Source organism: Syngnathus acus, chromosome 23, assembly GCF_901709675.1.
Source record: "Syngnathus acus chromosome 23, fSynAcu1.2, whole genome shotgun sequence".
In the NCBI taxonomy this organism is placed as follows: domain Eukaryota; kingdom Metazoa; phylum Chordata; class Actinopteri; order Syngnathiformes; family Syngnathidae; genus Syngnathus; species Syngnathus acus.
In genome coordinates, this window is record NC_051107.1 from 2,159,682 (window position 1) to 2,172,008 (window position 12,327).

General features: G+C 43.8%; 1 protein-coding gene across 6 annotated transcripts in view; it reads left to right on the forward strand.

Moving 5' to 3' along the window:
• The first annotated feature begins 3,279 nt into the window (after nucleotides 1-3,279).
• Nucleotides 3,280-12,327, forward strand: part of cacna1c (calcium channel, voltage-dependent, L type, alpha 1C subunit) — a 79,843-nt gene continuing 70,795 nt past the window's right edge. For 5 of the 6 annotated variants that reach the window (XM_037242684.1, XM_037242687.1, XM_037242686.1 and 2 more), the window contains exon 1: nucleotides 3,281-4,211. In XM_037242684.1, coding sequence (XP_037098579.1) covers nucleotides 4,154-4,211 — 58 coding nt within the window. In that variant the 5' untranslated portion in view covers nucleotides 3,281-4,153. Of the gene's footprint in view, nucleotides 4,212-12,327 lie in introns of all 6 variants that reach the window. The other variant, XM_037242683.1, reaches the window with a different exon arrangement.

Sequence of the window (12,327 nt, forward strand, 5' to 3'; positions counted from 1 at the left end):
GTTTTCACAGGCTGAGCAATCAAACCGGAAACGTCGATTGAAAAGCGCTTTTGAAAATTTGATTTTCCAAACCTCAAAACTGCCCAATAATTGCTTGGAAAATAACGACGTCGGTAGTGTTTACGAAAAAAAAAAAAAAAAAAGTATTTGTGATATTTGGTTGTCATAATGTAACATCACATTTTAGCATATGACAATATTTTATTTAAATATTGAATGCACATTTAACCTTCATGAATAGTGATTGAGTTTATAGTACATATGGTAATATGTGTAAGAACAATTTTTTAAATGCATATCTTTTATGGTTGACTTGTTTTCGTCTGTAATTCGTTTTTAATTCTGGTACCCTTTTAATGTTTTGTCTAATAGTCGATGTTTCAGCTGTGGTCCTTGCTCTAGAAATAAAACTGAATTGCGTACATGTAGTGTCCCTGTTTTGCAGTGTCTAGAAGTAAAATTCTCTTAAACAGTCGAGAGTTGTTATACAATAACACAATTAGTGAAGTGTATGAAACACGATTCAAGCAGATGTATTCTTTCCCAAAACAAAATATGACAGTACAGTCGTCCCCTTTGACACATTTCCATTTCCCATGAAATGCACTAGGGGGCGTTATGGGACGTGTAACACTAAGTTTTCTAGTTGTGTTGTGTGTTTAAGAATTTGTACAGCATGGATGCAGCATGTGGACATTTTGAAATTGTACTACAGAGCCGAGATACAAAAAAATATCACTTGTATGCTAGCGCATGTTGTGTGCCTCATAATTAGCTTGAAAATAATTGCCTGTGTCATCCGCCAGGGGTTTGTTTTAATGTAAACATGTATTTGTCAGTGTGCATGTTTTCCAATGACGAGCCTAATGAGGCATCCGTCAGCCACTCAATATTATCAATACGCAGTGATTGGCTCCAAGTAACGATGGCAATGAGAGGGCAGTGAAAGAAGCCAGACTCGAGGGCGTGTAATGTGTTCTCTGCAATAAAAGTAGTGACATGACACTTTGGACACAGACACACTGTATCACATTAATAGGGGACGTCTCCTGATAGCACTTGATCGATGGAGACTGTTCTAGAATTCATTTATTCTGTTTAGAGACAAGCGAGAGTCGGCGGGAAGACGTGCGTTCAATACAAAGTGTGCGCCGCCGTGCAGGTGGATGCAATTTGCAAACGGGACGGTCGCGGTCGTGGAGGTAATGAACCGGCGTAATTAAAAGATACACGACGCCTAATGGAGATATTGCCTCATTTCCAAAGGCCTTCACCTTTGACCGAACGGCATATTGTTGGCTCGCCCCTGCATGGGATTGTGGCATTTCTGTTTGTCTGCATCGTTCTTCCCAGAGAGCGGCCGATTTTTACTAAAGGGGGCCGGGATGTACAAATATAGAACAGCCATTCGATGCGCAGGCCGGATTATAGAGGATGCTTGTGTGTATGTGTGTGTGTGTGTGTGAGTCCCCCGGGTGCGCGTGTCTGTTCCCACGACCTGCCCTCCATCCGTGGTCCTTTCCTCCTCTTGGCCCTCCCGAACATAAAGTGGATAAAAAGTCTGCATGCCCCTGGTCAGTTGCCAGGTTTTAGGGATGTTAAAAGATAAATCATTTGTAAACTTTTTCAACTATTAATGTGACCATTACGGTAGAGGGAAATATGAGCGGTTCAAAATAGCATTCGCTCTTAGTTGGATGCAAAAAAAAAATACTAGAACTGAAATTCTTTTAATTGAGGGTGTGCACACTTACGCAACACCATTATTTATAGGGATGGGTGTGTACTGATACTTTGTATCAGCGCCGATGCTTGCCTTATTGTGAGGTATCAGGATTCTAATTTTGCTCTTGTTATATAGGTCTTTATTTAAAATGATGTCATTGTTTTTTGTATCAGAAATCCCCAAAAATTTCAGTTGTTTATTTGTACTTTCCCATCAAAAAGAAGTTTTGACAGTTCATTTTTTTCTTATCACAAATCTATTTGACCAGGGGGTGTGTAGACTTTTCATATCCATTGTAGCTCGAGCATGGTTTTGCTTACTCTGTTTTATTCGCTCGTCAGACTTCGAGTGGTTAAAAGTGACTCATTTTTATCAGTCAATGCACCGTATGTGTATTTTTTTACATATATCGATGAGTCATCGAAAATCTTTATCCCATTACGGCACAGTGGGCGCGTAGCGTGCACTATGACCCTGAGCTAAATGAATACATGGCGAGCGTAGCGCTTAGCTTCACCCCCCCGGATCACAGCATCGCCCGCAGCGAGATTGACATCATGCCGCTTTTATACTGGAAAGGCAAATTCAATGTCAAAGGCAATAATAATGATATTATGCTGTGGCTGGCATTATAATTACAATTTGATCTTGGCAATGTTGCCCTGCACATCTTAATGCCGCTACACAGAGCTTTCTTGCTTCTACTTCCATCCTTGTCTTTTCCTCTCGCAGGTGCTTGAAAGCCTTAAAAAAAAAAAAGATTTGATTTGAGTGGATTTGACACAACCGAGATTTGATTCAGTTAGGAGCTGATGACTTCATTTCATTAATATATTAGCGCAAATATGGAGCCATGTCACCAGAAAATTACTTTGGGCGCCTTGGGGTGGGGGCAGGACACGTTGACAAAGATGACGAAACTCTGGACAGTCCTGAAGGTCTTTTTTTTGGAAAAAAAAAAAAAATCATGTCATTAAATTGTCAGTGTAATCGGCAAGCTTTTGTCCAATCTGCATGGGGATATACGTGTGTGTGTGTGTGGGGGGGGGGGGGTATATATGTGTGTATATGTGTGTGTGTATATATATATATATATATATATATACATATGTACACACACACACTGCACTGACCACTAATTTCTACTTCGGCCAGGCTTTGGGGAAAAACAGCTTTCATCATTTTTTGTGCGCCGTGAAGAGCAGAGTCAAAGACGTTAGCATGGGCCAAAAAAAGGAAAAGCACGCCACATGTGTCCGAACTTTGACCTCTGTTCCTTCCTCTGCTAATTGAGACGAGTGGACCGCACATGTAAACGTGTAAACCAATACACGTTTTCTTTCTTTCTTTTTTTTTTTTAATATGACAAATCCCTGCCACGCATACAATCCCAAACAATGTCTTTTCTGACCAGTCTATTTAAAAAAAAAAAAAAAAAAAATTAAACACACACACATCTGGAAGCAGTCAGTGTGTGCAAGCACTCGGACGGAGGAGGAGGAGGGGTCTCCCGCTCTCTCTCGCTCTCTCGCTTGCTCTCTCTCTCTTTCTCAGTGTGTTTGACTGCAGAGCTGCAGGAGCAGCAGAGGCAGACGAGAGAGCCCAAACTCCGGTCCACTTCCACACATAAACACACGCACACACGCACACACGCATAGAGCGAGCGAGCGAGAGAGCGAGCGAGCGACAAGAGAGGAGACCACCATGGACTGGATCGGGACGCGAGAGGAGCGCGGATGAGGACAGGACAGGACAGGATAGGACAGCCTGCGTTGCGCGCCTTTGTGGATTCCTGCCAGGCTCTCAGCGTGGATTTAACCTATTGGGAGATTTAACCCCCGCGATGGAATATTTGCACTCTTGTCATTTTCCAATCTTCCTCCACCTCCTCCTGCTCCTCCTCCTCTTCCTCCAGCAGCAGCAGCAGCGAGGATGCCAAGCAGCGATGCGTCTTTTGCGCACTTCCACTGACAGCGCCCGTGCTTTGCGAGCTCTTTTAAAGCTTTGAGGAAAGAAAAAATAAATACCCCCCCCCCCCCCCCCCACCTACAAAAAAAAAAAAATAATAAAATAAGAGGAAAGAAAAGCAGAGGAGAGGAGAGGAGAGTGAAGATTGAACGCGGTGCTGCTTTCATGCTCGTCGCCTAGGGCCCGGATGTACCGAGGGATGCGCCGGTGCGTTTTGCCGACCGGTTCCGCCGACAGATCCCTCTTTTTTCTCGCCTTCACCTCCATCATGGGGATTAGGTAATATTCACTCCATCCGAAGACACCCCTCCCCTGCCGAGCGACGGGAATATCCACAAGCTGTCAGACTCACCCCCCCGCCCCCCTTTTATTTCTTTTTTTTTTTTTTTTTGGAGGGGGGCTATTCCCCCCCCCTCTTTTCAATCCATTCACGCATAGGGAGAACCCTGGACTACATTTATGGTAAATGAAAGCAAAAACATGTACATCCCGGAGGACACCCTTGAGAATCATCAAGGTATGTGATCTTATTTGTACGCCCCCCCCCCCCCCCAACTGTCTTGTGAGTGTTGATGATGGAGGGGAGGGGGAGGAGGGCAGCCGGGAAGTTCGGAACGAGGCCTCTCGCACACATGTGGCGTCATGGGTGGGCGTACGGGTCAGTCAACAGGCTGTTGCAGAAGTGAGGGGGGAGCGTGGGGGGCAGGGGGGCAACAACATTATTCCCAACAAGTATTGCAGAGTTTCTCGCTCGTCCACATGGTGGATCGGGATTTCGCCGATGGCCGGCGAGGAAAGGGTCTGTTTGCATTGCGCAGTGTGAACGCGGCGCCTCCTTCCACCCACGTTGCGGTGTGCAAAAAAAAAAAAAAAAAAAAGATGCCCCCCTTTTCCATCCTTCCGACGGGTTCTTAACGCCATCGTCTTTCTTCTTCACGCTCCTCATCGTCGTCATCCTCTCCGGTGTCCGCTTCCATCAGTTCAGCCTACCTTCCCCGCCTTGCATGGCGACAGGTTCCATAGCAACAGGGAGATGAGGAGAGCGGCGGCGAGTGTGTGCGTGTGTGTGCGTGTGTGTGTTTGCATCCGTGTCGCAGTGAGACACGCAACGGCTCATCATACATGAGCCATCCTGTTAATTTTTACACGCGGGCGGCACGGATGCCAGGCGTGTGTCATAATGCGGTTTCAAAGGTGACCCCAGTTGACTTTTCAGAGTTGACTCAAAACGCTTCTTGAGTAAGACAGCGCAAACTTTTTTTTTTTCTTTTTTTCTTGTGGCGGGATGCTGAAATACTGGCTGGTACTTTATTGGAACGACAGCAGACGGTAATCACACTGAATGAAAATATAAAGGACAATTTAATTTTTATTCATATCGATACCAAACAATTCAGTTTTACAATTTAAAATGTTGCTGTATGTTTCAAATTTCCGACCAATAATAGAAAGAAATATTTTGCGTACGAAGAAACTGGCTGTCAACAGGTGAGCTGTCGTTACCTGACGACACTGTGATGTCATTTTCAGTCGACACTGTGATGTCATTTTCAGTCGACCCCAAGTGGCAGTAAAAGACAAAATGGCCGCCCCTAAAACCAGTTAGCCTTTTCTGCTCATTCACTGCCATTGACGGCAATAGAAGTCAAATTTTCTTTTTAACTGGGATGGAAGTGAGTTCAGACTAATGTGGGTGCATATAATGTATTACATTAATAAAAAAAATCGACTTTACGTCCACTTTTAGTGTACAGATTGTTGTGAATATAGTTTTACTATAAACTTAATGACGGTCAATAACATTAATAAATACAGTACCGGCGCCAGTTAATCATCCCATTTATTTTACAACACCAGTGACAAACTGTTGCGATTTGTGTAGGCGTGGAGCTTTTGCCCCTGGAATGTACAAATACTATAATCCCCACGTAATCCTCCCAGGTGGACGTAATTCACAGGAAATTGTTTGGGAATGCGGTGATTGACGGAGATTAAACTCTATTCTACAATCTTACACTTATGCAGACACTTGGGTTTGACCCCATCATCATGGCTTAACAAATTTTAAGCGCTATTCTCTTATCAGATTTTAATATTCATACTGGTCCTGTTTGATCAAAATGAGGTCCCGCTTCTTAAAAGTGGCCCTCTGGGTCATCCCATCAATCCTCGTGTCCAATTCAATAGACTGACTCATCACGGGCTGCCTTCCAGCTCTCGTCACCTTTTAGGACCAGTGGCTGAGGAATTTGGAGTTTGTCCGGGGGAGGTGTTTTCAGCACCACGGACAGTTCATTCATTATTATTGCTCTATTGACAGTTCTGTGGCACCCCACGCTGCCGTGTCACTGCCCGGACCTTCTTGGCGATTCATTCGGAAGATACAAGCTCTCGTTTGAAGAGTCAAACCGAATCGAGTCGTACCACTTTCAAATCGAACCGTCCTGGAATCATTCTCCATCTGTCTTTTATGAAGAGCTGCATAACCCTAATATATATATTTACTGTAATATTAATATAAGATACTGTAATATTGTCAGTTTTGTGTGTGTGTGTGTGTGTGTGTGTGTGTATGAGCTTTTTGTCAGAGCGAGAGGTTCAAGCAGCTCTACTGGCGGATGTAATGAGTGATTAAAGGCCAATCCGCGTTAAAGATATTTGTAGTGCCTCGGAGGGTCGTCACGGCTTCAACTTAAATGCGCGCCTCAACAACAGCTGCTCTTAATATACGACGCACATTCGCTCGGGCCCAGGTGACGCTCGGGCGGAGGGGAAGCAACCAAAAGATGAGAGGGAGCCCGAACGTGAACGGATAGATGGAAAGGCGGAGTCGGGTGGAAGAAAGAGAAGGATTATCCGTGACTGTGACTCGCTTAAGCCGCCGGCGTGGTATCGGAAATCCATCCCAAGGCTGTCCTCTGCTCTTTGGCGCTATCACGGCCTCCCGTCTTCATTCCTCATGTTGCGCTATTACGGCCTCTTTGTATGTGCACGCCTCTTTTGATTTGCGTGGCCTAATCTTTGGTTCCTTGCTTATCTTTTACACACAAACACACACACATGCAACCTCCTGTATTGATCCGCCTGAAGCCGCCACAGGAAATAATGACTTGCTATCTCATACACAGTTTTTTTTTTTTTTTTTTAGGGTGCACACTCATGCTTGATCACCTGGAGTGAACCCGCAAGCAGACAGATGAGACATATAGCTGCCTTTTATTCCGACTCGACGTACATACATAAATAGATAAATAAATAAATAAGCTTTTAATGAAAGTGGACACATTATTAGGTACACGTCTAATGATATTCTATTGCATCAGACTGATAGCTGTTCCTAATGTTTTGACTTGAAGTATCGATACCTATTTTTAATATATATAAAATGTCATGAATTAATTACACCATGAGCTGAAATTACTTTTCACCGACACATATGTGTCAAACGTTCGCAGTATAGCGCCAACTTCTGCCAAGGAGGACTTTTTTGTCTAAAGTATCGGTGCCTGGTATCAGCAGCCCCCCCACAAACATCCTAACCACACATCTCGGTTTGTCTTGCGATAATCTAAAATCATAGAACGAAAGGAAACACTTCTTAATAGTCAAATTCTGTCGTCGTCGTGTGTGTCAGGCTCCAGAATTGCCGCAGTATGCGGTGCGCCCCCTTCTTTGCCGCCACATTTCATTACCAAGAGAGCGTGAGTGCGACTCGTTTTGCGTGCGTTTGTTTCCCCAAGTTCCACGTGTGGCCGAGGGATGAGCGATGAGGGAAGGCAGCCGTCTATATTATTCATAGCCAGCCGCGCTTTTCACTTCTTTGCCTCCATCTCATCGGTGCCCTGGCCGCCCTTCTTCTCTCATCTCACAAAGCGTCTTTAACTCGACCCATCCATTGTTTTGTTTTTTTTGGGGAGAGGGGCGGGGTGGTTTCCATCTTTAATCTGAGACGGTTCACTGTGAGTTTACCGGTTGGTTCGATGGCTGTTTTTTTTTCCTTGCGAAAAGGATCCGTCACAGTGCTTTAGGAGGGGAAACGCGAAATAGAAATTTGCAAGTTATCTTCCAGTAGTCCATCTTAATTTGACTTTGACACATAAACAAATTAACTTTAATCAAATCTGGTTAATTGGGGTTTACAGTTACTGGCCATACACTGGCGGAGCTAAAGTGGGGCGTTATGGGGGCACTGCCCCCCCCCTCCCCCTTAAATATACAATCCTCAATTAATATTATGACAAATTATCAATTATGACAAACCTACCTTTTTTTTTTTTAAATTTGTTGTATTTACCATCGCATTTTTCGTGTTCCTAACAGACAAAAAAAATGCGATTCAGTATCTGACACCCTGTAGTCGCATTTTTAGGCCCCAGAATTCCAAGGTGGTGAAAAAAACACACTATGTTCAGTGAGTGACACCCTGCAGGGGGACAGTTCCAAGGCAAGCCAGATTAAACCTGAAGTGTTTGAGTGCGTGTGTGTTTTCTTGCCCCCGGCTGCGTTCGGATGCTCAATTTGCGGGCATCTTCTTGCTGTTGCAAGTCTGCCGCCGCCACCATTGCTGGATGGCTTCTCGGGGGCAAAGAATCACAGCTAACAAAAGTCCGCTCTTTGGCCTGCGGCTTCTAACATTCGCTGTCACTTTCTTCAGTCACAGGGAGAGGTTAAGGGAAGCTGAACCCTTGAGATGGGGCTTTTTAGCCAATAAAAAAAAAAAGCCTTTTAGATGGAAATAAGTCACATATTTGTGGTATTAATAGAAGTATATTTATATATTATTTCTTGTGAAACCATTAAGATTTGCCACTAAATGATCTCGAAAGCTATTTTTTTTTTTTAAATTGTAGTTTACCAAATCTGTTTTAAGTGTCCAATTGTTTTGTCATTTTTGAGAAATAACTAATAAAAGTAAATAAATAAATAAAAATGAATAAATCAAATAAAAATAAAATCTGCTGTGCATCTTAAAAAAGGAATTACATGTGTATTTCAAACATCCACACAACTTTGGTCTACCAAAGTTGAGTTAGCTTAATGCTAACAAACAATGCAAAACGCCATAGGGAGGCTAAGGAATAGCATTGGTGGTGTTATAACCCTTTTAGCAATCAATATTTAAGCACTGCTGAACCTCGTGAAAATGTTCCAAAACAAACTTTTTTGTTGTTTTATATAGATTAAAAGGTGCATCAAGTATCCGATAATGTAAACAATTAGCATTTTTATTATAAGTAAACAACTAGAAGTCAAAGAAATTGCCAAAGTTGAGCATTTGGAACCTTAACTGCGCTCCAACCGCATGAGCAAATGTCACAGAGTGGTCTGACTTATCATTAACGCGATTAGGGCCGCTTTGGCTATCGCGTGGAATGGTCGCCATGGCGACAAAAAGCCATTATGCGTCTCCGCCCGGCCGCTCTCTTTTGAACACTGTCCGGCTTAACGAGCTGTGCGCAATTTTTACCGGCCTCTTTCTGCCTGTCGACCCGTCGCTCGCCGTCCGCTCTGCTGCGACAGCACTTTTATGGCATCCTGTCCCGATCTGCCCGTTGCCGTGGCGACCGGGGCTGCTGGGATGGAGAGGAGGCGGGAGAAGACTAAGGTTAAACAAAAGGACGGCTAAATTGCTTCATTTCCTTGAGTGTGTTTCCTCTTTACTCGTTTCTTGGTTTTATCTTCTACTCCAGGCGAGGCGTTCCGCTTCGCAATGACCGCACTATGTAGGCCGGAACAGTGTCCTTGAATGTGCATAAAGACAAGTATGTGTGTGTGTGTCCTATGCCAGCCCATCTATCTAGGCCAGTCTTGATGTGTGCGCAAACCATTTCCCAGCAGACCACGCTGTACATACGTGTGTGCGTGTGTGTGCATAGCGGTCCACTTCCCAAAAGACCAGACTCACTTTCACACTCTGGAGTCATAATGGCTAAAACAGGCTTGTTACCGGACTCCTTTTGCAGCGTGTGTGTGTATGTGTGTGTGTTTGCACAGAGCCATATCGAAAGGGATGTTTAAACCATTCACGAGGGCAGCAGATACCAGTAATGTCCTTCTTGGACACTTGTGGAATACAAAATGTTCTCCTTGCAATAAAATTGATTGTGCGTGTGTGAGTGTGTGTGTTATACCAAAGTCACCCAGTATGGAAATGAGTTTGGGAGAAAGGACAGTGTGGGCGTGGCTTTCCTCTCTCGTCCACGTCTCTCTTGTCCCCCCGAGTGTGTGTTATTTGTATTCCACAACAATATATGACACACAGGAGGACATGTTTTAATTTTTTTTTTTTTCCATCCCCTCCTTTCGGGATAGTATTGGCCCGGCGCCTACGGTGATGTCATCAGCAGTGGCGACGGTGCAACAATTGGTCGTCTGTTGTCATGTCAACTGAAAAGAGAGCAAAGGAAATAGGAAAGGATGCGAGAGGACTTTTTGCCTTCTTCTTTTTCGTCTTCTACCCGCAGTGTGATAAAGTTGATGATTAACGACGTTACCTCAGCGTGGCGGGCGGCGTTACCGTGGATACGCCACATCAAATAAACACCTTGTTCCGACGAGAGGAAGCAGGGGAGAGGGTGAACAAAGAGAGGGAGCAAATGGAAGGTGGTGCGTCTTTCTACCCAAATAGCTAGCTGCCTTACTGATGCTTAATCACATCACAGACAGGATCCGATTGGACAATGCTGAAATATCTTTATTTCGATACCGTTGATACCGATACCCCGGAAAAAAAAATGCTGTGGCTTTGGTGGCCTCTCAAAGCCAAGCAACTATGTTGAAGTTACTCAACTATATATTTTTTTAAATAACTGAAATAATCAGATTGCACAAGTGTGCACACCCTCATAATTGGAATTTGGTGGGTTTCAGAATTGATCACTGGCATTTAAATGACTAATTAGAAATCAGTGCACTCCTAGGACAATTTAAAGGGCCTCTGAACTACCCCAAAGAACCTTAAATTGTTCTAGTAGGCTTTTGCTGACCTTTTTGTTGGGCTTTCTAGTAAAAGCCTGAAAGTATTGTGACCACTATTTGAAACAACTCAGAATTCTCTCCAACTTGTCTAATGACCCAGTTCTGTGGTTGCTGTCAATCTGTTGCTGTTCTGCGGCCACTTAAATGCTGACTGATTCAATGTCCTTGGCTTGGTGGCGCATGTTACAAACCCACTGTGGTTTCATCCTTTTCCTTCCCCTTCCCTTCTCCCACAAAAGTTCCATTTTGGTTGATGTACCAATTTCAGCCCGCGTAAGAAGCCGCTGATGAATTTGCCGATATCTTCCTCTTCGCACATGGCAGCGGTCCCCGGAGACTTTTCCATCTCTCACTGTGGTATTTAAAAAAAAAAGAAACTGAGATGTCTTCATGCTTCTCCCTAGGACACCTTTTTTTTAATGTATTCATATCATCATGCTAATGCGTTTTTTTAACTTGCGCCAGCGCTAATTTTGGCTAATGGCTCAACAAGCGTTAACGATGCAGGACGTCAAATCGCGTCGCATCAGGGCTGATTGGAGCGCAGATGTCGAGCAACTTTGCGGAATGCTTCATTAAAAGGAGGAAAAAAAAGGGGAAATCACTTAATTATTTTTCCCAATGTTTCTTCATTTAGCTAAACGTCATCCCTGTGGGATGTGGATATGATCAATTTGGAGATGGCTTGTTGATTTTCCTCATATTTGTCTTAATTGCTTGTATTTCTTGGACTAGTTGGACAAGGTCTTGCACTCAAAGTAGATTCGATGGCTCCCAGTTTGCACTAATGGCAACTAAATAGGATTGAGATGCATTCCTGCTGTATTAGCATTTAGCATGCTAGTTGCAACTCGGATAAATATATCGCCTCATCTTTGAGGTTATTATATATGAGTTCATGGCTGATTTTTGTTTTTTGGCAGCGCCTCATTTCGTCTGAGCAGGCTCTTTTGCTGCAATCTGATTGGCCGCTTGATTGGAAGCTTCTAAGATCACAGCAAGCACGTATGCATATTTGCGCTACGCTAAGCATAAAGACGTGTGGTATATGAGCTCTTAGACCTTTTTTTGCTCTTGGGTTCATTTAGTCGCTGTCTTTGTGGTCGTTCTTGTGCGCGTTTTTGTGTGCGTGTCTGTCGGGCATCTGGTGGCCATCAGAGTTAATCACCAAGGCTTCTTTTAACTGCCTGTGTACAACTGACCCAATTTAAGAATTTGGCAGAAAGTGAACAATTCTCCAGTAAAAGAGATGTTGGGCTTTTAATGTCACTCACATTTCAGGTTGAGCGTTGAAATAAATACAAAACAAAAACAGTTTGTATTTAAAATAACCCAACATGCCTCTGCTAGCTTAATGCTAATTTATAACGGATTGAGTACGTATTGACACTTTTGACAGTTGTGCCGTCGGAATGAATTTAAAATGAACCGCATTTGACATAATCTGTCACGCGTACCTGCAATTCATGTATACATAATCTCAACTAGCGTTTCATTCGGTACAGAAGAAGCCCACATGAAGAGAATGTTCCATTTAAATGTGACGCGAACAGCAACGGTGTTAACCGCCGCCGGCAGGGAGGAAATCAAAAGCTTATGCTGCTTTTATGGCCTGCATGGTAGTGTATATCTATAGGCCCAGGTCACGCTGGGCC